Below are 27,204 nucleotides of genomic sequence, written 5' to 3'. Positions count from 1 at the left end.
CGAGCTCGCGGGTGGCGGAGCCGGCACCGCTCGCCGCCCGCGCCGCTGCCGCCTTGCTGGGCGCGCACGCGCCCCGCCACCCCCCCGCTACGAACGGAGCCAATCGGGGGCGGCCGCGCGGGGGGTGCCGGGAGCGCGGCGCGGGACCATGCAGGCGGCGCTGCGGCGGGGGCTGGGCCGGGCGCCCCGGGTGCTCCGCGCCGCTGAGGCGGCCCCGCGGCCCCGCTGCGCCCCGCCGGCCCCGCGGTGCTGGAGCTGCGGCGGCGCCCTCCCCGGCGGCGCGGGGCTGCCGCGCTTCTGCCCGGACTGCCGGGCCTTGCAGCCACCGGCGCCGCGGCCCGACCTCTTCCGCCTGCTGGGCTGGTGAGTGCCGGCGGGGCGGGCCGGGCCGGGCCGGGCGCGGTCTCACGCCGCCTTCTGTCGCCCACAGTGACCGCTCCTTCCGCCTGGACGTGCAGCAGCTGCAGCGGCGGTTCCGGAGCCTGCAGCGCGCCCTGCACCCCGACCGCTTCGGCCGGAGGCCGCCGGTGAGCGCGGGGACCCGGCCCCCCACCCCCCGGTCGCGCTTCCTGGGCGGTTCCCGGGCAGGGGGGACGGGCCGCGCCGCCTGCCCGGTGCCCGCGGAGAGGCCGCCCCTGGTGTCTGGCCCAGCCGCCCGCCCCGGGGGGTCCCGGAGACTCTCCGTGTCCCGGCTCCCGGGCCCCGCTCGCGGCGGTGCCCTGGGGGTGGCCGGGGGGCTCCCCTGGCTGCGGGGACCCTGGCTGAGCCCCCCCAGCCGCTCCGCGCCCATTGCCAGTAACCGTCGGCTCCCGGTTTGATACCCGCCCGGTGGTGTGGGACTGAGTTGTGTCTGCTGGTGACAAAACCTAACGTGTTCTGCCACCTGTGAGTAACTCGTTACTGTTATTATTCATCCCTTCGCAGAAAGAACAGCACTACTCCGAGCAGCACTCCTCCTTGGTTAACAAGGCCTACCAAACCCTGCTGGACCCGCTGAGCCGCGGCCTCTATCTGGTAAGGGCTGGGGCTGGGTCTTGCCCACGCTGCTGTAACTGACCACCGGTGGTCAGCGATGGAACCGGACTTTGACTCCATCATTGACATGCTAATTTGTGTTCCTCCAAAGAAGAGGATTACCAGGGATCGAAAGGAGTCCAAAACCAAGCTTGTCTGAAAAATTAATTGGCTTTTCCCCTCTTTTCTTTAACGTTTTACTAGTTATTACCATTTCATTTGCCACTCATGTTAGCACTAATTTGTTCCCTGCATCACGTGTTGTGTTTGGACACACACATTTCCTTAGAAATTTCAGTCTGGCCCCTGGCAGCCTTCATTAAGGTTTTTTTTGCTTTGCTTAACTGCTGATTTATGGTCTGCCTATGGAGTTAATTTCAGGACTGACTCTGTTCATGCATATTTCATGGAATAAAGCGGAAGTTTATCAGATATGAATCTGAGTGAGCCCCATTAAAAGACTGAATAGTCAAGAAAATCATTCACACAGAAATAGATGCGAGAACGCCTATTTCCAAATTCCCATTTTCTTCACCAGCTGGAGCTGAATGGAGTGGAGCCGGCACAAGAGACAGACTGTGATGCGGACTCAGAGTTTCTCACAGAAATCATGGAAATTAACGAGAAATTAGCGGAATCTAAAAATGAGGATATCCTTGAAGAAATTGAAACTTTAATTAAAGGTATGTTATGATTTGAGGGTTTTGTACAGACCTAACTTACTGTATCTTGTGCGATATGAGATCCTTCTGAAGACTCGTAACTTTTTCAGTGTTATTTCTTCTAGTATCTCTAACTCGCGTTAGTCTTGAATTGACTCACTGCAAGAGCTTCCTGCCCCCAGAAAAAAGCCTGTTCCAATTCATGCTGCTTAAACATCAAGCCTGGCTTGAGAAGATCTGTATAACGATACCTGTTCTGATAGCAAAATGAGTGTGTATATATTGACTGTAAAAGGGAATTTACTCAACCTTCAGTAGATCGGGACAAGTAGACTGTTCCAGAAGAACCACTCATGAAGCTTAACAAAGTGTTTGACTGACCATGTTAAATAATGTCATTTGTACAGATGTTGTATTTCTTTCACCTTCTTCAACGTAGCAACCATTATGTTAAGTGGTTACTATCCTTATACAAGCATCTTTATTGTTTATGATGTTGGTGACACCTGAAACATTGAGTTTGTTGCTGTATTTAATTCTTTGCAGTAACAGTAGTGTGCCAAAAGCAATTAGAATAACTAGAATAAAACCTAAGTAGAATAGAAGAAAATTAATTGCAGCAGGGTAAACTGATAGACAAAAGTGAGTTAGTGCCCATTGATTTGTATTGCAGTTGTTGCCTGTACACCCATTTAAACAAAGAAATACAGCTGTTTGAAACTGTAATTAAAAAAATTGACAGCGATATTATGAAAAGCAGTCTTAGCTCCCAGAGGACTATGAGACTAGTAATTAAGTTTCCCACAGCAGACAATGCAGTAGTATTGAATATATGAAGTATGTAACAAAAAGTGAATAAAATAATTTGTTTTACAGTTAAACAAGAAGAACTGACCAAAGAGGTGACTGCAGCTTTTGAAAGAGGTAGCTATTTCTGTAAAGTATTTAGCTGCCATACATAGCAGTTAGAAATGCTTAAAAAGCCACATTCTCTTATTGGCAAATATTTCCTGAACTACAGAACAGAAATACTGCATAAACAAGTGTTCTTTGTTTGGTATTTAGAATAAATACTTCTAAGCTGACCTTTCTGCTGATCTGGGAAATTCAGGACCTCACATTAAAAAAAAAAATAGAAAAGTTGTAATTAATTCAATTTGCATCAAAATGACTGCTTCAGGTGGGAATGCAGATCCTAAGAAATTGTGTCCCGGAATACTGGGAAGGACAGACTCTGCTTTTAGTCAAACTTAGCACCTGTTCTGAGGTGTCAGACTTGAATTTGGGAGATCTTGTTCTGCAGAGTTGAAGCTGTCAGCAGAGTAGCAGGTGCTGTTCTTTGCAGTGAAAGTCAAGGCAGAACAATCCTGCTGCTTACCACTGATGCTGTGTGGCAAGAAAAGACCTGATGCCCCATTTAGTCTAAGGTTTGGGGGCCTTCCTGGGCACTACTCAACATAACTTTAGTCCACAACCAATTGATCAGCAGGAGCTTGAACCATTCCAGACTAGTTTCCTACTCTGGGAAGAAACCTTTACATTTCTTTCCCGGGTCTCAGAATGCTTTCATTGCTTTCATTTATGTAGCAGCATGTTGTAATTGTAAAACATCAAATATCAAAAGCATCAAAAGTAGTGCTGGCTGGGCCTGCACATGAGGAATTCCTCCCTTAAGATCCATCACTCTTTGTACTACAAGAGTTAAGGATTCTGTTGTGTCTGTCCTTTTCAATAGGTGATAAACTACCTTTCCCCTCCAGTTGTTTCATTAAGGAGAAACTTGTTTCAGAATCAGTTTTGGCATTGACACTATGCATTTCTAAATTGTACATTGTCATATGTTCTGTGGAACCCCTCAGCAGCAGGGTTTAATAGTGGATGGGTCCTTACAACTTGTAGCTCTGAGTAGTGAAATGGGCGCTGCCCTTGAAATCTTCACATTCATTTTGAAACGAAAATTCCCCTGTGTAAACTAGTAATGTTTTATTTCATTTCAGATGATCTTCAAGAAGCTAAGAAGCTTTTAGCCAAAATGAAGTATTTTGCAAACTTAGAGGATAAACTAAAGAACAAGAAGATCCCTCCCTGATACTGCTTCCTTTAAGAATTATTTTCAATTAAACAGCTGATTTCACTACCAAAATGAGAAAAATGGTGTTTGCTTCCTACATTTTCATTAAAAGTTTTAATTCTGAGAGAAGGAAGATAAACATAAAAGAAATCCAGCGCTTACTGTAGCACTTACTAAGTAACAGAGGTAATCAAGAAATACTTACAAACCAGGAAAAGTTGGAGTAAGGTAGAACTAGTGTCCTAGCAGTTACAGGTACAGAAATGAGTATCAGAGGGGCACGCAAACACCACCTTCGTGATTAAGATTTCTTACTTTTTGACTACACTAAAGAATGAAGAATTTATTTTAAGTTGAGAAAGTCCTGGACAGATGGGGATTAGGCAGAAAGCTCATTCAACAGGTCCTTGGAGCTCTCTGTAGTCCCCCTTGCATGTGTTCTATCAGACCATGTTGGAAAACCTTTTAAGGGTGAGAAGTATTTAATTCCTATCATCTGTCCTCTGCTACTCTGTGCTTTTTGTGATGTTGACCTCAGTCTGCTGGGAATTGACCTTCAAAACTGGAAGCCATGTTACCCTTCTGTTAAAAGGGCTAACTGTTAACTGTTGCACAGTTTAAAACATTAAGATGCTAGGTTAGGGCAAAAAAAAACCCAACTCAAATGCCAGAAACTGTTTTATTAGTATAAGTACCCTTCCAGGAAACAAGTCTTTCTAATAAAATTTATTACAAATAACAGTAATTCAGATAGGTGCTGTACTGTCTTTGTACAGTTACGGTAGTAGGACTAGATGAGGAATGTCCTTAAATCTTTGAAAGATGCAAGTGACAAGGGGCAACTAAATACCCCAATTACATATAAACTAGAATATTTCAAATACCAGTTTCTCGGTAGGTCAGTTCCTGTTTGGGCTTTAACGCCTCAGAATATTTTAGTCAAAGTATTAACATATGCTTGATTACATGAACTGAAGAAGGGGCTTAGAAATCTAAAAGCTACCAAACAGCCTGAAGAAATCTGCTGCGGGGAGGAGTTCATTGAACACCCTCTCCTGGCATTTCTGCATCCCTGCGACATCAAGTTGTAGCTAAACATCCAATCTTCTACGTCTAGTATGTTGTTAATAGTGTTTCAGCAATATATGTTTTAACAGCATTTCAGAGATTAACTTGCCTTTAATGAATATACAGGAGGATTTAATAAGCTACTTGTTCATTTGCAGTAAAATTCTGTAACAGCAGTGAAGTTACACAGAGTTTTTTTTAAATTCGTCATGGAATTGTTGTCTTTCATAAAGCTCTGTTTCCTTTTTTCTGGTATTTCTTCCAAAATTAAGCTTGTGAAATTCCTTTTTGATTTCCAGAAAAGATTTATTTTTTGTCTCAGGAATTACGAAGAAGAGGAACACAGCAACTAAGGAGCACTCCGTTAAGAACACCACAAAACAATACTGCTTCAGCCCATTCTGAAAATAAAATTTGATTGCAACGTATTTCAAGTATAACAGTGAGTTTTGGAAGATAAAAAGCTTTTTGTTTCCATTCACACATAACATTGCTGCTCAGATATTTTTAATAAAAACATCTTCAGCCTATCCTTGCTTTATATGTAGCTTTTAAAAAAATTTTAGATAAGACTACCAAGTGCTGTGCAATACGCTTGGTAGACTTTTATTTAAAAAAAAATTAAACACTAAATTCACAATGTAATGACAAGTCAGCATTTGCTATTTAGCTGTGTCATATTTTAAGATGATATGATTTCTTTTTTCTGAATGTTTGTTAATATTTTTCAATGCTAGGCATTAAAATAAAGCCCAACTGTCTTACTGAGAAGCAAAGTTCAACCAAGAAGAAAGGACTGTCACACAGATTCCCTGCTGCATGCTGTTCCTGGCGTGTTGTGCTCTCAGGTGCTAAAACTGAAAATACAGAGCTAGAAATGGGAGCTTGTATTGGTTTTTCCTAATAATCTTCATGATCACAGAACCCTCTGTGAGTTTAGTGAGCTCTTGCAGAAGGTGTGTACCACTAGCCCCATGTACTTCTACTACTTTACTTTGACATGAAAACATAAAGCACTATTAAAAAACGTTATTTGAATCTCAGCATCTGAATAAGTTTTTCTAATTTTGTTACCTGCTCTGTTTTTTTTTAATCTGACATGAAAATTACCGCTGTGTATTCCTTTTCATTGATCATGGTTTATTATTTTTTTTGTTGATACCTAAAAAATACTTTCAGAGGGACCAAATCTAGTTATACTGGGTTGAGGGGTAGTGCACATCCTAAAAAATACTTTCAGAGGGACCAAATGTAGTTATACTGGGTTGAGGGGTAGTGCACATCCTATGTTTAAGTGTTACTGTACAAGAAGAAGCAATTTGATGGAACCTGAGAGCAGAGGAAATGAGGAATTAGGAAAATGTGAGGCAATTAGGAAAATGTGTTATGCATACTTACCACTATAAAGGGAAAGATCATTCCAATTGTGAAGAAACTAATCCAACTAATAGTCCCTCCTATCATATAAGCAGCTGGACGTGAAGACTGTATAAATAATTCTGCTGTCAGGGTATTTGTTATGCCACCTGCAGGAACGAGTGTCAGAAACAGAACAGGTTATTATGCTGAAATGTCCATTTGTGGTATTTCCAGTGGTAGAAAGATTGAGTTGCTTTTGAATATGCCACTGGCTGAACTGATTCTATTTTAAAAAAATAAAAAACTAACACATTTTGTAATCTACTGCCCATATAATAAGTGTCCTAAAAATTGTTCTTTCAGCAGCATTGTGCAGGGAGCAAGGGCCTCTTTAAAAGCATAACAGGCTTTTTCTCCCTTCTTGTATGACTCAAGGGACTTGAAGGCCAGAACTAAGACCCCCTCGTGTGCAGCTGGCCCTGAGACACGCCACGGTTTAGTCTCAGCTTCAGGCTGCAGGAGACTAAACTGTTCTGATGCGGTGGGCTCGCTTGCGGTGCTTCAGCAGAGCACCGACAGCCCTGTGGTGAGCCCTTGCTGCCCGCCCTGGGCAGCCAAGCTGCTGGCGCCCCACCAGCCCAGATACGTTCCACCGCGTCCAACCGTTTGTCACTGCGTCATACCTGGTCCCAAGCCAAAGCTCAAGATGAAGGCAAATATAGATGCCATGCTCACGTAAGGCACCCATGGGTACAGCTCCTGCCGCAGAAGAGAAGGAGAAGCTTTAGTTCAGATTTTGATAGTCCAGTTTTAAAGTTTGGCTTAACAGTTAAATTTCCTTCTGCTATTTTATTGCAACTGAGACCAACAGTCACTCATGGCTGTTTACAGCTAATTTATTTAACAATACTGCTTCAGAGAAATCAATATTGTTCATTTAATAATTTTTACTAAATGGAGTCTAGTAGTTCTATCAATATTTATAATTAGTCCTTTGAGGCTCAAAATTTGCACCAATATTGAACACAGCAATTATGTGTTGTTAGTAGTTTAACATTTTGTCTGTGTTTATTTTGGTATTTTGTACTGATCCCATGAGTTAGCGGTCGTTAAGCACTTCCATAGCATGAACAGACTTATCATATTATTTGTGTATAAGTAAATTTAAAGAATAAATAAATAAAATAAGTAAATAGTGCAGTGAGGACACAGTAGGATTACTATATACATATGAAACTAGGCACTTTAGACCAAACCTGAGCTTTGAAATCCCGTTATTCAAAAGCAAACCAGGAAATACACACAATACAAAAATTAAACCTAGGCCTCAGCCTAATGGCTGGCTCATTCAACTTCGTGCCTCACCTAGCAGCCTGCTTCACACCAACCACACAGAAATTACTGTCAGTGCCTCTTCTGTGGCCTGCTTCCCAATCGGCACAGCCCCTAACCCTGCCATCCCTCCAGACGTCAGAGCTGCAATGTGACTGCATGATCCACCTGTCTAAAACCAGCTCCAAACACTGAGGGCATGGGTAGGGCCAGAATTGCAGCTCTCTAATCCCACCTTTGTTGGATAAGGGCTTATCAGGCAACCAAATACTGACTAAATCGAGTTGGTCACTGTTGGAGCTACACCTGTATCATTTTATTTGGATTACCAAAGGTAACTATAAATACTTACTACAGCACGGTCTGCCAGTGTAGAGGCAGATCTTCTCTAAACATTCATTTCAGGAGGTTTGTAGGGCTGCCTTATTTGAGTTGGTATGGTACACAGATAAATTTATGATGCATCAAAGAGATATTACATCAAAAAACGAGGCAGGATGTTGTCTTTGCATGATGTATTTAAGGCATTGTGAATTCAAAGTTTCCAATAGTTTTTGTGAATTTACACTTGATGGGTTTAAGTGTCTTGCATTTCAGCATCTGTACAGTATTTTCTGGGTTTTTGCTTTACAATTAAGTGACTGAAGTAGACTGATGCTTAATTCCATTGGTATGTAGTATTTTACCCTAAAATTACTTTAAAACCTAGAATACATGCCATTTTGTCATCACTAAGTTTTGTCAGCATTAAACACAGCCGCAGCTTTAAGACATACACGATCAAATCTTAGCTGAGAGCATTCTCCTACTTTAGGCTGCTGAACTGATCAAATCTCAATTTTGTCATCTTTTATGCTGCTGTTTAAACCTATGCAGCTCTTCCAGCTTCTTTCAAGCATCACAGATTTTCACTCACTATAGTCATATCATGTAATATGAATGAGTCCTTTACACCTGGTAAGTCAGAGAGAACGTTAAAACAATGCTCCAAAGGGTCATAAGGAGATAGCCCCCAATGATGAGGCATCTTCTTCCCACGTAGTCTATCAGTAAACCCTGTGGACAAGACATAATTTTCTGTTACTATATTGATCTCATATTTACCAATGTTCTTCTCAAGAAGAATCATTACCCTTTATGCTAGGACGTAGAATAAATTGTTACTTACACAGGTGAGGGCCGTGAAGCATTCACAAGCTCCAGTGCCAAGTGTCACATAAGGGATCTTTTCTGCTGAGATCCCAGCTTCTTCAAAAATATAAGTGGCATAGAAATATATCTATAACAGAAAAAAGAAAAGAAAAAAAAAAAAAAGAGGTGTTGCCAGCAGTTAAATTGTCGGCTGGAAACAAAGTCAAGTTCATACTAAACACAGAGCTCACTGTATTTTATACTGTGAATTATTAATTTGACACAAACAGCAATAAGAATGTTAAATTCATGTCTAGGTAAATATATTGCTATCATAAAAGCAAATATAATGACTCAACTTACTGAATATATTTCACACTCTTAAACCAGCCACAATGGGATAAGCTGATCTACCTTCACTTACTTTTTTAGAAGAATGTAAACACAAGTGTTAAGTCATTCTTTAAATCAATTTACAGACCAGAAACACAGAAATGAAAAAAAAAAAATGGAGGGGGAGAGAAAAAGAGAAATAATATGAAGATATTCTTTCCCACTTAACTAATTTCTCTGAGCTTCTCTATGTGGATCCTTTGTGTTAATGAAAGGTTGAAAAACACATGGAAAGTAACTATTTAAGCTGTTTGTACATACGAAATCTTACAGCATTTATTCCACTGAGCTGCTGGCCCATAGTCATCACAATCACAGTAATGAGTTGCCATCTCACACCACGATCAGTGAATAATTGCCAGGGCTTCCTGGGTTTCTCCCCTTCTAAGGCAAAACATTCCCGCTGTATGTCTTCCATCTCCCTCTGGTACTCTGAAGAACCATGAAATCGCTTCAAAGCTAAAAAAAAAGAAGAAAATAAATTCTCTTATGTTCACCTACTGACCACAACTTCTGGAAAAATATCTCTCCATAATGATCTGGCTTTTGCTAGGATAGGAAAACTTCACTTTGTGACTTGTTTTTTGCTTGCTGGTTTTCCAACATTTTCTACTGTGGTGACTGGAGATTTCAGTGGTATGACTTGGCTTTTTTTAGAGGAATATCTGACTTTCAAACACGCACCAAGCAAAATATTTTAAAGTGTTTATATCTGAACCACAGACCTACAAATAGTTTTTTTCATTAAAGGACACTCTAACCAGTTTGAAGTCTTTTGCTTAAATTCTAGGCAGATATCAAGTCTTTTGTTATGTCCCTGTCTTTAATTTTGCCAGTGGAACACATTTAGTGAGGTGGAGTGAAGATGGTAAGTAATTCTTCTAAGGCAAGTATTACCAGAAGTTAGTTGGATGTGAGACTAAAATCTTTACTAACGGTCGTGAAACCTGTTCCTAAAACGTCAGTTCCTCTAAAATCTTCAAGATTAAATACATCATAAGTGACAATTTGTCATCTTTAGGGCAACGGTAGAACTTGTGATGATCCCTGAAAGCAAACTTTCCGGTGCTGTTGTTATCACTAACAGCATAACCAGCTGCAAGCTCCAGCCACTCTTCAGTATCGGCTCAGGAGCAGCCACAATTCTTGGAAAAAAAAACAATACACGATTATGTTACGTTTTAAATAAAAATTGAGAGGGAAAGATTTGAACATGATACAGAGATTGCAAGCTTCACTTACATTTAGAAAATTACATTTAATGAAGAAACTAGATCTTAATCTGAAAGGGACATTATGGTCATCTTGTCCATGACTTTCAAATTAGACAGAATTAACTCTATAGCTCATTTGTAGTTACTGTGCTTTTGCAGTTGTGATAGTCTAGGAATATTTTTGGGCAAGGTAAGCAAAGAGAAAGTTATTTTTATTAGATCAGCTGACAAACTGGGGCGGGGGGGGCAGGGGGGGGAAGAGGCCTGCAGGCACACAAATGGCTTTATATAAAACATACGTTTTTTGTCTGTTTGGGTTTTAATTACCCAGTACAATACAAGACTTCGCTGTCTCTGTGAACCCTGCCTCTTTTGTAATTCCTAAAATTCTTACCTTGGCCTAAAGTCTTCCACAAATTAAGCCTCTTTAATTTCCTTTGTTGAAGATCCTTCTTCAACATATGCTGTTCTATCTACTAATACCTTTCCTAGACAGGTAAAAATTCATATGCTCATCAACAGCATTTCAAGAAGTGTTCAAAAAGAAGGAACAGGAAAAAAAAGCAAAAGAAGTGGTTTTCCTTTCTTTATACATAAAATGGAAATGGAATTAAATATAACCCTATCAAATGCTAACAAGGTAAACTTCCTTTCTTCATTTCTCTTATTTATTTAGCATTTTAAGTGGAAGATCCATGGATCACAAGTGTCATTTTATGTCACTATGAACTACATCAGAATTAGCATATCAGGCCCCAACCCCCTGCAGTCCTGGGTTGAAAAAAACTGGCAGTTGATTTGTGCTCCATTGCGCAAATATTTCAGCCCAAGGGAAAATCCAAGCACTTTCTTTTTGACTTTTTAAAGAAAAATGCTTACTGTTGGGACATTTCAAAACTTGCCCATCATCACTAAAAAGGATGGTGAAAGCAAAACATAGAAGCAAAATATTGCAAAGCATTTATTGTAGATTGCATTAAATATTTTGACTCAAAGGCATCAGGGTTTCTCATTTGCCAAACATGTAAGACCATACTTCGCGTCCAACTGCAATGACACTGTCTTTACCCTCTTTGGCTCAGCCAGCGAAGTCTGGCAGCTACACAGCCTGTGACTGTGTGCCCCAAGGGGCGTTCAAGTATGTTACTACATCCAGTATGTTACTACATCCAGGAGAAACATTATGAAACATCTAGAGATTTCATTAGAGTAAAAAAACATGAACGTATATTTGAAATGAGGTAATAAAAAGTTTTGTTCACAATCCATTATAGGCTTCTGAGTTCCACAATCGCTTTTTCCATATAAGCTCACTGGAGGAAAAAACATGGGTGAAAAAATCACTAGGCTGTGCTGTGTTGATAAAGATAAAAGGAGAATCTGGACCCCAATACACTCATTGCACACTTCTGAAGACACAGAGAAAGTACAGATGCTGTAAATTACCTTTGGCACAGCTCAGCTCATCACCTCTGTCAATAAGAAGGTATCTGGGACTTTCAGGAAACCATGGCAGGAATAAAAGTTGGGCAAATGCTGGGAAACAGCTGCTGGATAGCAACACAGGCCAATATGTTTCTCCACCTAATAATTCCCTGGGAGAGGTGTGGAAAAAGAGGGGGAAAAAACCCAAGTAATTAGCTATTGGTAACTATTCAGAAGAGTTTTGGGAGCAAGGTGTTTGTCCTTTGAGAACAGTTCCCTTGTAACCAGGTACCTACATCTTGTGAATGTCAGCAGGAGGAGGCTGGGAAAGTATTTCCCAGCTACTCTGAAATCAGGTTTCACTCAGGAAGAGGCGAGCAATGCTACTTTATGGCTGCTTATTGCTGTGTTGGTCCTAAGCATTATTTTCATGTTTGCCAAAGCAGTGTAGTCTAGCAATGCAGGAAAGTAAAAACATACGGACTTCACCTGAAGGTTGGCACCAGCATTTGCTTTTGAGAGTCACACAAGAATTTAGGACAGAAAGGAACTCAGAAGGTCATCCGATCCCCCCTCCCATTCAAAGTTGATCTGATGAGAAGGGCTATTACATAGAAAGGAATCACTAAAATTGGAATAGTTAGAATCAGCAGGATGATCTACTGTGGACAATGTAAACCTGTTAAATTTTAAATACTGGGCCTAGATTATGCTGTCTGAGGTTTATGTTCTACGTATTTTGCAGCAATTCACACCTAAAGTATCTAGCAAAATCAGTTAATTCAGAAGCTAGTAATAAGGAAAAAGGAAGAAAAGTGCTTTTGGTAGTGGGACACAAAAAACAGGTAATGTGCTGTTACTTGGGCTACTAGCAGTTGCTCTTAGGGCAGTGGAAGGCTTCTAGCAGACAAAGAAGCTTTTCATCTCGAAGTTGGTGCAGTCTCTGTTCTTGGAACTTTTTAAGATCCAACTGGATAAAGTCCCTAGCAGCTTCATCTGATCTCACAAGGGACAAAACCAACAGGAGTGCTGCAATACAGAAACTGTGAGTCCTTTGCTCTCAAGTCCTGTCTTACAAACGTCCGCTGTCTCCAGCAAGAAACCAGCAGAAAATACGAACCCAGCACAGATGTACCTGTTTTACCGATGCTGTTCTGGCTGACCCACCTAAACTGATAACACTTCCCTGGGGACATAGCACAGATGGTTTGCAGTTGTAGGAATAAGGTGACAAAAGCAGGCGGTTTCTTCTTACAGGTAGACCTACTGCGTGAAGCTGAATCACTAACGCTACAATGGCCACAATGAATGTTTTGCAGGGAGCTGCAGGGAACTAGAATTCTTTACATACAATTAATGCAAGGCAGGAAAAAAAACGCATTTCTAACCTTAAACCAATTATTTGTCCTGTCAGAATCCCTCCAGTCAGAAAGATGGAACTCCCCATGGCCATGCTACCTCGAAGATGTTTTGGGGCAACCTCCCCAATATACAGAGGCTGTACACAGAGCCCAATACCTGCAAGTAAATAGAAAAACATCTTCCTATTAGTAGATTTTACTGTGAAAAGAGTTAAAGAACCAAAACATGCAAGCAATCAGACTTAGTTAATTTCCTATTCACGTAGCTGCCTTGATTACAAGTTAGACTACAGAACATTTTTGTCATCATATCTACAAAAGAGCATACAAACACATATCATAGTACCTAAAGAAGCAGCAGTAACAATAATTTAGCATTCACCATAGTTTACTGAAAGTAGGAATACGAAATCATTCACCTGAATTTATGCCAATCAAAAACCTTCCAGCAATCAGTAACTCAAACAATCCTGTAGGAAAACTGATCCCCATTAAAATGGAGGCCACTATTGCTATAATATTATTCAGCAAAAGAGCTCCTTTCCTAATGAGGAGAAAAAACAAATAATTCAGGAAATCTGCAGTAACATATTTATTAAAAAGTTTTCCTTTTTGGTAATATGGAAAGAAAAAATGGGCTTATACTGAAGAAACATGATAGTCACTGGAAATCCAGGTATCTGATACAACTATTTACTTGTATTTAAAAAAAAAAAAAAAAAGTCTAACCATAAGGATAACACATAAACATGACAGCAATGCCTGACAAGGTAGGAGTGGGGTTTTGTTTATTTTTGCTGTATCTATACAGAACGTGCACAAAACATTACAGATTACACAGCAATTCCTTACTGGCATAAAGGCTGCAAATGTGTATGGGGGACCCGTGTTTCCTACCCTACGGTACGTGCACACTCCGAACTTAGAATTCAGTAAATGTAATGGGAAGACTTGACTGGAAGTCTGTAATTCAGGGCTCATCTTTTAAAGTCACATTGGAACAAACTGTAAAATTCTACCAGAAAGCTCTGCTTTGAAGTGAAAAACATTTATAGTCACCTAAGGTACATTTTCTTACACGCCTTCCCCATTTATTTATTTATTATTTATAATATTTGGAGAATTTATTATTCTCCATTTAGACATGCTGCTAAAGGCCTGTGGCTGTAACTCACCTGCCTAGCTGAATCGCCATGCTGCCTCCGATAAGGGCTCCACACAGGCCTCCGAGTGAAAATATAGAAGCAATGACAGACCAAAGGAAAGTCAGCAGATCTGGATTTAGTTCCTTGTGATAACGACTACTCCAGGTTTCATTTAAGAACCTATGTATATGCTGCAGTAGAAAAGAATGATGAATGTGTAGCATCATGTCTAGCCCCACAGCGTAGCACTATAACTTGCACCTCAATCCTGAAAACCAATTCTAGGAACTAACAAAAGGTATCATCTCAGTTGTACTGTATCAAAACCACCAATGACTAGCAGAATCTACCTTGACCACCACACCATTTCCTACTCACCATACATCTCAAAGACTGCTGAGTAGCTTTGTTTTTGTATTCTACCTCAGGAGAGGCAGAGAAACAATCTTTCCACACACTGCTACAAAAGAGCTTTGCAGTCCTCCCGAATGAAGCCAGGGCAGGGGGTGGATACATAGCTCCTACTGGTTTTAGGAATATCTCAGAGCACAGAGATCTCACATAACCTGAAAAATGTTACTGTCAGAAGACCCTTGGTTTTGAACTTCATGCCTTAGTGTAATCCCACTATTCATAGTAAAATCCCTTTCTGCAACTCTAATATTCCTCTGCCTTCCTTACAGTATTCATGTATTAGAACATTTAAACTGTTATTCTACACACTTGGTTTCCTAAAATTTGTCTTTAGAAACTCTTGAACTGACATACATTACTGTAATCAGAGGCTCCTGTTCTTAGCCTGCAAAGACATAACAGAAGAACAAATTTCCTGGGCTCTCCGTTTCCAGCATATTACATGTTCTTCCACAAACAGCTTATTTTAATCTTTGTAGAAAGCATACAGTGTTGCAGCAAATTCACTTTTCACAGTTTCACAAGAAAATAAATCAGCAGACAGCAGAAAATGATACTCATCACTTTCACATGATCATTTGCTCAGATCCTCTTGAGTCATCCATAAAATATGCAGAATTCTCCAAGGCCATGGCAATGGATGCAGAAGTACCAAGTAGGTGAAAAGATGAGATTCTCAGACACTACAGATGCCACTTTTTGAGTCTCTAAGGCCTTTCTCAGTAAGCTGCCTTGTGATGGACAACTATAACTATCCTTTCTCTCTGTTATCCAGCAATAGGACGCATGGGAATGGCTCAAAGATGCGTCAGGGGAGGTTTAAACTTGCCATGAGGAGAAATGGTGGTGACATTTTACAGAAAGGGTGGTCAAACCCTGGAACAGGCTTCCTAGAGAAGTGGTCGATGCCCCACACCTGTCAGTGTTTAAAAGGCATTTGGACAATGCCCTTAACAACATGCTTTAGCTTTTGGTCAGCCCTGAAGAGGTCAGTCAGTTGGACTGGATGATCATTTTAAGTCCCTCCCAACTTAAATGTTCTGTTCTATCCTGTTTTAATGTTTTGGGCAATTTTAGTAAATTGGTTAATTGGAAGATGTTGCTTACTGAGTTAATCCTTCTAAAAGGGACTTTAACAGAGGTATTTATGTGGCATATCTGGCACTTTCATCTGACACAGAATGCTCCTGATGGGAGGTACTCACAAACAAATTCACATGAAACCATTCTGGGAACCAACAAGAATACTTAATATGAGAGGAAGCCTGCTTTGGTTCCCACTGCAATCACATCTGGCCTATCGGCCAGTTAGTCAGGATGCTCCATTACTGTAAAACAACCCTATGAACAAGAGACAATATTTTACCTGGGTGGGTGCATTGATAATGGAAACATTATACCCATACTGAAAAGTCCCTCCAATTCCAACAGCACAAACAGCCAAAACCAAGGTCCAGCTGGGGAACTAGAGAACAGAAGAAAGTAACTGGCATGAAAAGAGACAGGGTCTTGAACCCACATGAACATAATATCTAGGAGAAAATTACAGTGGAATATATCATGTATTTAGTTTTGAACAGTGAAAGAAAACTACACAAGCTCTCAAATACGTGCAGCAGAAGAAACCTTTCACGCTGACTTTGGCCATGATCACTAACGTCTTTTAGGAATGCAACAATTAAAAGTATCCAGATTCAGTGTAGGCAACACAACCATTGCACTGCTGATGGCATACTTACTGACCTGTGTAAATGCTTTTTGCACGAATCACACCACTCATGGTGTCTACTGTTTATGAAAAAATGCTAGGACTGTTTATGTTGGGTGTCACAGGTACAATGACTCTGTATAAGAATTAACCAAATCCCAATTCCTCTGACTGACATTTCATCTGAGATGAGAGAAATAACAGTATTTTATTTCTCTCAGCAAGTCCCGAGGTTGATTACTGGATGTCTGCAAGTTAGCCGGTTCGATCTCTGGAGGTTTATACAGCGTCTGGCTTTCTGATGTGATGCTTCTTGATTCTACTTTTTATTTAATATGATAGCACTAAAAATAACATCCAGTTCAAATGTTTAGCAACCCTTTCATTAAAAATCAGGTCTTAATTTCATCTTATAGCATCTTTTAGCCTAAATTCCACTGGACACAACAATGACTCCTATACTAACGGCACTTCTGTGATCAAATTTCCTCTTCCTTCACAGACAAAGACTGTACATAATTTTTCGTTATAAGCTTGTACTCCCTGAATTTCTCGTTGTAAGGTACGTAGACTAGTTCTTCATCCTTCTCATTCTTGGTCCAATGCCCAGAAATGTTGAGTTATTCCAGATGCTGTATTGCATTCTGAAAGAGCTGTGCCTTTCCTGAAGATAATTAATCAAAACTTCCTTCATTCAGGATTGAAATTCAGAAGTTGAAACTGATCTTAATGAAGTAAAATCCAATTAATATTTCCTTATGGTTTCCTGAGAGTAAAAAGTGTTTCCCTGAATGACAACCAAAGCAATGAATTAAGAGTCACAAATAAGGGCTGCAGCATGTACAGTAGAAAAACTAGAGGTGGTAAATACAGGTAAATATAGGCACTGCACACACAGAGTTTTCTATTAAATACTGCCAGCATCTTTGTTGTGTCACTTGGGTACAACCTGGAGTCTAGAACTAGACACAGAAAACAAACAAAGAAAAAAAAAACCAGAATCATTAACATACATCACACAACTTATGTTTTGTTATGACAGCTCTGTTCTTCCTGCCCAAATCAGTCTCTCATTACACTAACACGCTCTGTCACATTGGAGTTTGGGCCCAAATTTCTAAGAGAACGTATAAGAGCCTCACCTGTTCTGTAAGCTATTTAACTTCTGACAGTTTGTAAGTACTTTCTCCTCACTTCACAGACATGCGACAAACAAATTTGAATTTACATTCAATCTAAAACATAGGAATCAGAAAATGTGCTTTTACAGCTTGTGTTTTATAACACTGCTAGGTGCCTAAGGAAAACACAGAACCTTACAAGCCTGATCATCTAATGGATTTTTACTTAAGGTAAACATGAAACAATCAGAGAATTTCACATTTGTGCATCACTGGAAACGCTACAAACTCTCTGCAGGATCCATCTTCAGAGGCCAAGACAGTTCTGCTTACCTTGCTGTGCGTGCTAGACCCTCTCAGCAGGGGCTGGGACTCCATTCTTAGTATGGCTGCATTTGAGTTCCTTTGCAAAATTTAGTAAACTACACTACAGGAATAAAAGGTGCTTAAGAAATGAAGTCATTACTATATTAAAACACAAGATTTTTGCCTTCCAACTAGCCACTGGGATCCTTCTCAACAGTTCACAACTTCTTTATGACTGGAGTGTCCAACTTCCATAGAGCCTTACAGGAGCTACAGAGCTTTCCCATGGTTAACATCACAGCACACGCACTTTCTTCATATAAGTCAAAGCAGAAACCACGGCCCGTTAGCCACCCGTTCGCAGGGGGTCTCAGCTACTACAGAAAGCAGCTGGGCGATTACCTTGTGCGCTGGCGGCATACCTCCCGAGGCGCGTAGCTGCCCCAACCGCCGGCTGCTTCCCCGAGGCTGCAGCCCACTGAGTGTGGGCAACGCTGCAGGCTGAGCTCCTCATCTGACTGGGCTGCTGGCTGAGCTCCTCATCTGACTGGGATTTGGCAGCTCCACCGGTGGCACGGCCCAGCCCAGCCGTTCTGGCTGCCGGCCACGGGGATTACGCAAGGCCACAGACAAGAGCAGCTCTGTCTCCAGGCTCCCTGAGGAGCTGAGGCTTGGCCCGGGCCGGGGAGGGCCGGGGCCTGGGAGAGCCGGGGCCTCCCACCCCAGGGGCCCGCATTGCCCCATGAGCGCCACAGCCACGGCGCTGGCAAGGACTTCACACCCCGCGGCCGCCCGAGCCTACAGCCCCCAGAATGCCCCGCGACCTCCAGGGCCTACAGCTCCCAGAATGCGCCGCGGCCTCACGGGCCTACAGCTCCCAGAATGCCCCGCGCCCGCCCGGGCCTACAGCTCCCAGAATGCCCCGCGGCGCCTTCTCCAAGCGCGGCGAAAGGCCTGGAAGGGCCGCGGGCTCTGGCGGAGCCCCCAGCCCCGGGCCCGGCCCGGCCCGGCGGTGAGCGCTCCGCGGCGCGGGCGGGCGGGGGCGGGCAGTCAGCCGTGCCTTTGGGTTGCGGCGGGGCGGGCCGAGTCCCGCAGGAGCCCGGGGCGGCCGACGGGGCCCGCTCACCTTGGCCGCGGAGCTCGACCCCAGCGGGAGCGCCTGGGGCCGGCGGCGGGCGGGCGACTGCGGGCTGGGGTGTCCGGTAGCGCGGGGGGGAGCCGGCCCCGGGCCTCTGGGGTGGTCGCCCCGCTCGGCGGTGCGGACGCGCGGCGTTGATGGCCTCTCCCTCCCCGCAGCAGGACATGGCGGCGCTGGGCAGATCCTGCCCGGGCCTCCCTGCGGGCCCTGCCGTGGAGTTTCCCCAGGCCCCGGCCGCTGCCCCTGAGCGCCACGGCCCGTCGGCGGGGACGCGGCACGACCCGCCGCCCGGAGCCGTCGGCCACAGCCATTTCCAGCCGCCCGTGATGATCATGGCCGGGAACGGAAGCGATGGTGCCGACGGCGGCCGCTCCTCCGGCCTGTACCTGCAGAGCAGCCTCGACCTTGCCTCGCTGGCCGCGCTGGGAAGCTACAACGAGGGCCTGACGGTCGCCCCGGTGGGCTCCTTTACTAGCGCGGCCCCCTCGCACGGCCTGCACCTGCCGCAGGGCCACAGCCAGTAAGTGCCAACCGCTGGCTCAGGGGCGGGGGGAGCGGATGGCTCAGCTGCGCTGGCGCCGTGAAATAACTTTTCTTTTCAAGGCGGGTTGGAATTTGTTTTTCTCCTGGGAGTGTTTTGCTTGTACAATGTTAGAATCGTATTGTGCTCGTCTTGGCGGCCTTGAAGTTTGTTGGTGGGGATGAAGAGGCCTTCTAAAAGGAGAGAAACGTGATTAAGTTTACCAACATCTTGACATGCTTTTAAATATATGTACTTTTTTTGACTTTTTTGTTTTAGTTTGCCCTTTCTTATACGTGAGCACAAAAAACTTAAATTATTCCATTAAATGTTGTTGTTTAGTCCTATTTAATTAGCGTATGTCACTGTGAGACAGTGTAATAAGAGACTTAAGTTGGATCACGTGTTGCTTCTTGAAACATTTTAATTTTGTCAAAAATTGCTCTTGTCCTGTATGGAAAAAATAAATAATGTAAAAGAGGAGAAAGCAGCATGGAAATCTGCTCAGAGAACAGAGTAATTACAGCTGCCTTTGACTTTCTTTGGAGCAAAGTGGTCATTTATTGTCCAGAACTTCCACTCCCTTCACAGCCGGTGATACACTGTGATGGTGGCTCTTGGCTGCAAGTGAAATTTTAAAAGGGAGGAAAACATCGCTTGAAAATTTCAGCATCACTGGAAGTTATAATCAGAAGTTAAATGACCATTTATTTTTCTTTTGCAGTGTCTCTGTTCGCTGTGGAAAGAAGCATAAGCTAGAAGAAGAGGCAGAAGGGTAAATTAAATTTGTCTTTTATAGCCTGAAGAATCTTAATTTGCTTTTTCTTTTCTGTAAAGATTTGAGCACATCCTATCTACAAAATATGCAGGAAGGGAACCTCTATCACTCTTTGCATTTGGAAAGCTTTCCCTGAATTGTACATGACCCCAAATCCATTTCAGTTACCTAATTAATTGTGTAGCACTGATTTTCTTTTATGGGTACCTGCATTTTAAGAAGAGCAACGCAGATTTGTTTTCTTTGTGGAGGTTGTGTTTCCATAGTATGTCAAATCTGTTGACATGCACATGACTTTCTGTAATGTTTTTTCCTGTAGAATGCTGCTTTTCTCTTTTGACAATTGTAAACTTACTGTTTCCTAGTTGTCCTGTGCGGAAGAAGAGACTGACAGGAGCCAAAAATTGTCCTTTGAATCCCAACACTGAAGAATGGATTCTCTGTGCAGGTCAGCAGGCAGCTGGGGAGGTGGCAAGTCAGTATGGTGGCAGCGGTCCTGAAACTGCCCTGTTAGAAATTCCCTGTGAAGAAATGGATCAGACAATGGGGGAACAGCAGTGCGAGGTTGCTCGCAGGAAGCTTCAGGAAATTGAGGACAGGTAAATGCAGGGATTGAGTAGCCTGGCTTTGTTGAGCTTTCCCTTTTTTGGTGGGCATTAAGGGGTAAATCTAGCACTTAGCAGTTTGATAATGGTACTGTAAGTCTGAGATTAACCTTCTGTTCGAGTGATTCCTTTTTAGGCTACTTATGGTCCTATGAGTCTTGGGGGTGGTACTGTGATCTGAAATTGAGGGTGCTAGAGCAAGAGATGGTGAAGAAATAACCACCTTTTCACAATCACTGTGCACCATCGGTGTACCGTAATGGGGTTTTATGCTCTTTTGTGAGTAGCCAGAGCTCAGATTTTAACTGGTGAGCTCAAGTCTGACCAGTGAACAACTTTTTTCAACCAGCTGCAGCTTGTTCAGTGATTAATACTTCTAAATGCTCGAGGTAGATGTGATTTTGTCAAGTGTAGAAAGTAGCATGGACCAGAGACATCTCTCTGCACATATGCAATAAAGCTGAGGTTCATCTTGCTGTTAAATACCAGATAGCATGATACGGGGGTGATGGGGTGGCTACAGGCACTCACTTGCCAGCATTTAACGAATGCACTGTGCGTTCTTGCCTTTGAAAGATTTCTGGGAATGTCACATGTATGTGTATCGGTTGATTGCAGTTGAGCTAGTATTCCAAAAAACCTAAAATGACTACTGCAGACAGTTGTTAGAAAAGCCAAAAGTTTTATAAATTATAAAACAAGATTTTTTTTTAGATGATTACTTCATAGATGGTGCGTGAAGGGAACCAAGGTACTGTTAGATTATTTTATTTTTTCATGGGTGAATCAGTGATGTATGTCTGTATTCTCTGGCTATATTTGCATTACAAAGTCTGCTTTGGACCTCTTGGAGGATTGTTCCCCATCCTTCCCAGCTACTCTGCTAAATTTTCTTTAAAAAGTTTACCAAAACCAGCGGAGATAACTCTGGCTTGTTCTGAATGCTTCAACTTTTTGTGCCTTTTTAATCTCTGAGAAATCGGTGCAACGTCACTGAAGGTTAGGAACTGTATTCAGCAGCTTTTCAATGATTTGCAGAGTTAAGGTACGGGGAATCAAGCCGGTGAAACTATGGCATAACTGAGACTCGCTCTTGTAATGTGACTGAATCATACAGTTTCCCCTGAAGTGAATTTATTTATTTTCTCGTAGTGGATACCTGCGTTGCGTGCTGCTGGATGATGCAGGGATAACAAAGCTAGCTTAGGTACCAGAAGTGGCATAGCTGCTCAAGCGGCTTCTGTGGTGACGGTCGTTCTTAGGGTGTATTGGCCCAAGAGAGACTGGTGTTAACGTGGCCCCGCTGCTTCTGGTACCCAGCCTGGGTCAGATCCCTACACTGCACAGTGCAGCGCATGTAGATGTAACTGTAGTCTGCAGTGGATGTGCCTGTTAACAGTATGCTCAATAGTGTTTATTTCCCTCTTCCCCCTCCATTCCTAGGATAATTGATGAAGATGAGGAAGTTCATGCTGATGGAAATGTTAGCAATCTGCCCACTCTTATCCTGTCAGATACCCTTAAAAAAGGGATGAAGAGGGATTTTGGTGAAGGCCTGACAAAGAAAATAATAGAATCTATGTAAGTTCTGGAGGAAATCATGGTGCTATGTAGCTAACACATGCAAATGAGAAGAGAGACCCAGTCTCATGTTTGTGGAGATGTCCTTGGTTAATGCACGGTGCAGCCCATGTGGTGTAACAGACCATTTGTTTGGTCAGAAATAGGAACAACTAATGTAAAAGAGAAGTTAAGTGTGACTGGTGGTCATCAAGCTGTCTGTTTTGTACTCCTCGTTTCTACACAGTGAAATTTGTTGAATAAACCCTTGTATCTTGATTTTTATGTATGTGCGTTTCCAAAAGAAGGTGGTCCCAAATTGTGACCGACAGTGGTCGTCGAGTTTGGTGCAAAAGAAAAGAAAGAAAATACAGGGTTAGAACTAGAAGTAATGGAACTAGTTAAGGAAGAGGAAATTTAATAGGGGGAAAGAAAAAAAAAATGGACTCTGGAATAAGAGTTCCAGACTAGCACAAAGGACTGAGATAACTCACTGGTTTTAGTAGTTGTGATTGGAGAACTGAAGTTTAATTGAGACTCCATCTCTTCTAGGAGCCGTCCATCTATGGAGCTGGTGCTTTGGAAACCTCTTCCTGAATTTCTCACAGATAAACTGAAGTCCGTTTCTGTTAAGAACGTTAAGCAGCAGAGTACAGAAGGGTGTCAAGCTAAGCAGTCAACACCAAGAGCTGCTTTTGACGCACAGACTGAAACATTCCCTGAATCACAACAGACTGCGATGTCTCCAGATCAGTATGCTGGTTTGGGAACCTCTGGGTGTGCAGAAGAAGAGATGGAGTTGTAGATGCCAGATTTCAGACTGGAAGTGGTGATCTTCTGGCGTTTTTTGTTGCTGTTTTTTGATTCCTTCTTTCATTCTGGTTTGATGTGTGAATCTGAAGTTTTATTATTTTTGGGGGGTTTTCCTACTAACAATCATAAGAATGTGGATTGGCCAGACACAACTTAAGGGAACTGAAAAAATCCGTAAGATTCCATGCTCTGATCTGTTAAATAGTCTTGTTTTTACTGAGAAGGTAATCCAGAGGCCTTTGGAACAAGGAAGTAGCTTTCCATTTTGCTTAATGGTGAAATACCCTCTTAATTGTCTTTTGGTAAAGTTTAAAAATCCAAATATTGAATGTAACTGTGGCTTAAGCTACATCTTTCATTTACTGAGCCATTAAGACTTTCGTGCCCATGCTATGCTTGGTCAGTTGGTTTAATTTGGATTACAAAAAGGTATGGAAAGGAAGAAACACTTTTGCATTCAGTCGCAGATTGAAAAGCAGTCACTTTGGAAGTACAGCTTTCCACAGTATTTCATCTGTGGCTGGTCTGTACTTTATGTCCACTGAAATGTAGAAATTACACATCTGTGGTGTGGTAGGGAAGGAATGTTACAGCTGAGCACAGGCTTCTTGTTTTGTATGAAGTAAAATCAGCTACTAACTTGCAAGATACTTAATAACTTTAGTCATCTTTGATTCACTGGCTCCTAAATTGTGTTTGTGGGTTTTTGATGCCCCCCTTTCCCAAAGTCCAGAGAAAAGTAGTTCTTGGTGGATTGATTCACATTTTACATTGTGCTGTGATTTTTTTTTTGTATGCATTGAGTTGGCAAGTCAGTTGAAGACAGTGTACCTTTTGCTTAAATAACAGGCATCCTTTAATTTTTATAAACGTGGTAAGTAAATCAGATAACAGGGAGCTGGTTTCCGGCATAAAGAGGGTCAAATACTGATTATTGTCTGTAACCAAGTCCCAGATTTGAGGCTGCTGGCATTGGTGGTGAAGTAAGGATGATGGTTGTCTTCTTCCTGGGGGAATCTAGACTTAAAACTTAGCCAGAGCATGTGCCATTAACATAACATCATGTAGTTTATACAGATGTGTATGCCAAAAGAATTCAGTGTGTTAAGAAAAGGGATCCTCACTTGGCTACTGCTTGTAACTTTCCTCAGTACACAACAGTTCTGTTATGCTTAAAGCCCTTAAACAAGGCAAAGGATCTTACCTTGTGTTCTTAAGTCCTTGAGCTTTCTCAGAGATAACAGAATTAAGGCTTTTTGTAAGAAATTCCTTTCCCTGTAGCAGGCTCAGTTCAGGGCGCTAGCATCCCAGTCTGGCTTTGACATCTTGCTGACGTAAAGGAGCAAGTCCACAATAACGCAGCTGTTTGCGTAAGAAAATCTACTCTTCCTTTGCACAGCTAATTGATAATCTTTGTGATGGTATTTTTGTTGGATAACTGTTGAATAACCCATAGTTGATAGTTTAAAACCAAGCTTCTCGCAGTCATCCTTTCTTTTCTTTTGGCTGACAGCAGCAGCTTTGTTCAAAAGGTACCCCTGTTTGTTAAATCCTGTCGATCTTGCTGCTCTCGTCGAAGGCTGTGTGAAATTTGCTGTCTCTTGCTAAAACATTTCAGAGCTTCGTTAAAAACATTCCAACATGAATAGGTATTACTCTGTAAACTGGTGTATAAATTTACCATTCTGGAAGAACATATGCAGCTTTATCTTGCTGTTATGTCTGATTTCATCTAAGAGTCTGTTACAAATCTCTTGCGTGTACTGCATAACATTTCTCATATATTATTAAGCTGCTGAACATGCTTAAAATCTACAGCCTTTGACGTGCTACGTTGCTTGAGTATAAAGTAAAGCAATGCAGTTTGGAGAAGGCTGTAGGCACTGCCGGGGAAAATGTGGTGCCTCCAAATAACAGCCTGGTTTTAAACTTGCGGGATTGTAACGAAACCTCAGGGTTGGAACTGTTTTAGCTGATAGCTCTGAATCCTAAATAAACTGAAAAGAAAGGATAAACAATTCAAAAATTTGACAAAACCATCTCAGCAATACTAAAATAGCGACAGAAGATGTATAAAACTGGGAGGCCTAAATACATCTCAATGCAGGGATTTTTAAGAGGAAAAATTTCAATTGTGTATCAAATTTGCAGAATTTTTTGCAGTTGGCTTTTAAGCATACTTTATTGCTCTTATGTTTGTACCAAAGGTTGATGTTCAGAAGTGTGTTTCCTTTTAATTGTTTGATGCTCATGGCATCACTGACCCCTGTTATTCTGCCATCTGAAACAAGAATATAGCAGTAGACTATTGACAGAGACCATGAGATGAGAAGAAACTGCATCCAAGAAATTTGGTTTTGGTAGAAAACACTAAATTTTTTGGTAATTTGTTAATCCCCTTGTGATAGGAGAGAAGTTTGAATTGTTTGAGTTGATGGAAGTGGAGCAGAGCAGGAATCGAGTATCTAGGAGGACTGAGCAAGATTCTTGCCATAGCAATCACTTGGAGAGAGAGAACCAGCTACTTGGTGTTTTCAAACTTTTGTGTTTGTAAGAGTTTCATTTGTTGTTGGCTTCCTTAAAAGACTTTCATTAAAGCTGTTTACAAGCGGGATGGCAAATGTGATGCAGTATTAGGTAAAACTTTATTTTGAGTTATGGAATATCTGATTCTGGTCTGTCTTCTCTTGGGACCAAATCGCCCTTTGTATGTCAGTTTTCAATAAATTTTCTAAAATATTTTTTAGATGGTTGTGTTTCATTCCCAATAAAAGTGAAAACTTTGAAAGCATATGTCCAGTCCTTTGACTGGAGGGTGAAATACTCTTCTGGCCTAAGAAGATATTTTTTTTTAAATTTAACTGTGTAGTCCCAAGGGCATGTCACTTCTTTCCTCCGTGGTGTCCAACAGGACAGAGGCACAACAGTGGGGCAGAGCGAGTGTGAAGCTGCTGGAAAGGAAGAGTTGCTGCAGATCTGCTACGACCCAAAGGCCTCTAACAAAGCAAAGGAGTCCCAGGTGTTGCTACAGCTTGTGTTTTCTGAGCTTTCATTTTATTTCAGACTAAAACTGAATGCCTAGCTTGCCTAGTTCTGTACAAAATAAATTAAAACAAATTAAAATTTTATATAATTATTTTCTTGGAATGTACTTTGTTCTTTTGTATAATGCCCTGCGTTCAAAAGTTTTTCAAGCAGCTGAAGGGTAAAGATGGGTGTGCTACACCAGGATTGCCTTTGCTTTCAAAATGAGAGAAAAACAGCAAAAAAAACCCCAACTATATTAATAAAATAATAATAAAAACGTGAGGTTTCTGGCAGAGTCAAATATTGACTAGCTTAAGTTGTATTCTGGATTTAGACAAGACTTAAATATTCCTCCAGTGCAGAGTCAGAGGGAAATAACTGTAAAACCCAGCCCCGTGTTGGGGTTGTGTGAGGTGCTCTGGCTGGCAGAGTCTCCCTGGGGATATGCCTGGGGGGCTGCAGAGGGGGGAGGGTTATCTCCATTACTCCTCCAGCCCTGCAGGGAGGGGCAGAATGTATTTTGGCACAGACTTGGAACCAGGCTCATGATTGTTCCAGAGCCTGTGTCTTGTATCAGTTAGCCAGAGCAGATGTGTGGCTTCCATCACAGATGATTTATTTAATCAAATGCAGATGTAAAACACATGTGAACTGCTGGGTCTGGATCCACACTTGTTGCGAGGTGAGTAGGAGTCCAGAAGTTGGAGCAGCAGGAAAACAAGTCTCCTCAAGGACACGCACTGTGAAATCTGCTGCTCCAGGCACGTCCCTCCTTCCTCTCCTGCCCCAGCTCTGCCTGGGTTTGGTTTAACCTGGCATCTCTCATCTACAGGAAGATGGCAGATAAAGGTCCTCTGCTGACAGTTTAAATTCTCACACTTTAATCTGTGAATGTTGAAGTGCTATATAAACATATATACTAAAAAACTCCCCTCATCCTGCCTTGGTAGCACGTAAGTGGACTCGAGGCTTGTAAAAAATACGAGCACTGACAGAAATTCCGAACGTCAGTAGGCTTCCAGGTGCCCAGCAGGAACCA

The 27,204-nt window shown here is 42.2% G+C and overlaps 3 protein-coding genes across 9 annotated transcripts; 2 read left to right on the top strand and 1 right to left on the bottom strand.

The window, feature by feature from the left end:
• The first annotated feature begins 13 nt into the window (after nt 1–13).
• Nucleotides 14–3,819, top strand: HSCB (HscB mitochondrial iron-sulfur cluster cochaperone). 2 transcript variants are annotated; one of them, XM_055711355.1, is made up of 6 exons: nt 14–363; nt 431–527; nt 925–1,014; nt 1,553–1,697; nt 2,553–2,600; nt 3,674–3,819. In XM_055711355.1, the coding sequence occupies exons 1-6, from the start codon at nt 149–151 to the stop codon at nt 3,763–3,765; spliced, it is 687 nt and encodes a 228-aa protein (XP_055567330.1). In that variant the 5' UTR covers nt 14–148; the 3' UTR covers nt 3,766–3,819. The 2 variants fall into 2 exon arrangements, with proteins under 2 accessions (XP_055567330.1, XP_055567338.1); XM_055711363.1 differs by lacking the exon at nt 2,553–2,600.
• On the bottom strand, nt 1,704–18,229 carry LOC102047910 (solute carrier family 2, facilitated glucose transporter member 11-like). 4 transcript variants are annotated; one of them, XM_055711313.1, is made up of 13 exons: nt 17,752–17,872; nt 15,956–16,054; nt 14,206–14,366; nt 13,450–13,574; nt 13,058–13,187; nt 11,691–11,839; nt 9,302–9,489; nt 8,675–8,785; nt 8,461–8,562; nt 6,858–6,933; nt 6,214–6,341; nt 5,115–5,216; nt 3,800–3,920 (listed from the first exon to the last, which is right to left on the bottom strand). In XM_055711313.1, exons 1-13 carry the CDS (start codon nt 17,794–17,796, stop codon nt 3,918–3,920), a joined length of 1,419 nt encoding a protein of 472 aa, XP_055567288.1. In that variant the 5' UTR covers nt 17,797–17,872; the 3' UTR covers nt 3,800–3,917. The 4 variants fall into 4 exon arrangements, with proteins under 4 accessions (XP_055567291.1, XP_055567288.1, XP_027661761.1 ...); XM_055711316.1 differs by lacking the exons at nt 3,800–3,920; nt 5,115–5,216 and adding an exon at nt 1,704–2,182; XM_027805960.2 differs by lacking the exons at nt 3,800–3,920; nt 17,752–17,872 and adding an exon at nt 18,127–18,229 and having other exon boundaries at nt 4,804–5,216.
• A 232-nt stretch (nt 18,230–18,461) lies between these two features.
• Nucleotides 18,462–25,884, top strand: CCDC117 (coiled-coil domain containing 117). Of its 3 annotated transcripts, none has more exons than XM_055711326.1 (6): nt 18,462–18,736; nt 19,024–19,382; nt 20,107–20,157; nt 20,526–20,759; nt 22,209–22,346; nt 22,878–25,884. In XM_055711326.1, exons 1-6 carry the CDS (start codon nt 18,467–18,469, stop codon nt 23,128–23,130), a joined length of 1,305 nt encoding a protein of 434 aa, XP_055567301.1. In that variant the 5' UTR covers nt 18,462–18,466; the 3' UTR covers nt 23,131–25,884. The 3 variants fall into 3 exon arrangements, with proteins under 3 accessions (XP_055567301.1, XP_055567298.1, XP_055567310.1); XM_055711323.1 differs by having other exon boundaries at nt 19,021–19,382; XM_055711335.1 differs by lacking the exon at nt 22,209–22,346 and having other exon boundaries at nt 19,021–19,382.
• Nucleotides 25,885–27,204: the final 1,320 nt, after the last annotated feature.

Source organism: Falco cherrug, chromosome 1 (genome assembly GCF_023634085.1).
Source record: "Falco cherrug isolate bFalChe1 chromosome 1, bFalChe1.pri, whole genome shotgun sequence".
Taxonomy (NCBI): domain Eukaryota; kingdom Metazoa; phylum Chordata; class Aves; order Falconiformes; family Falconidae; genus Falco; species Falco cherrug.
The sequence above is the reverse complement of the archived record's forward strand: the minus strand, read 5'-3'. Positions and strand labels throughout refer to the sequence as shown.

Coding starts and splice junctions, on each gene's coding strand:
- HSCB (XM_055711355.1), top strand. CDS start 149: ATGCAGGCGGCGCTGCGGCGGGGGCTGGGCCGGGCGCCCCGGGTGCTC. Junction 1,015..1,552: donor TGAGCCGCGGCCTCTATCTG/GTAAGGGCTGGG, acceptor TTTCTTCACCAG/CTGGAGCTGAATGGAGTGGA. Junction 2,601..3,673: donor GACTGCAGCTTTTGAAAGAG/GTAGCTATTTCT, acceptor ATTTCATTTCAG/ATGATCTTCAAGAAGCTAAG.
- LOC102047910 (XM_027805959.2), bottom strand. CDS start 17,796: ATGGAGTCCCAGCCCCTGCTGAGAGGGTCTAGCACGCACAGCAAG. Junction 6,342..6,857: donor GAGCTTTGGCTTGGGACCAG/GTATGACGCAGT, acceptor TCGTTCCTGCAG/GTGGCATAACAAATACCCTG. Junction 5,217..6,213: donor TGATCTTTCCCTTTATAGTG/GTAAGTATGCAT, acceptor TTTTATTTTCAG/AATGGGCTGAAGCAGTATTG.
- CCDC117 (XM_055711323.1), top strand. CDS start 18,467: ATGAGCGCCACAGCCACGGCGCTGGCAAGGACTTCACACCCCGCGGCC. Junction 18,737..19,020: donor GGGCCCGGCCCGGCCCGGCG/GTGAGCGCTCCG, acceptor CCCTCCCCGCAG/CAGGACATGGCGGCGCTGGG. Junction 22,347..22,877: donor AAGAAAATAATAGAATCTAT/GTAAGTTCTGGA, acceptor CATCTCTTCTAG/GAGCCGTCCATCTATGGAGC.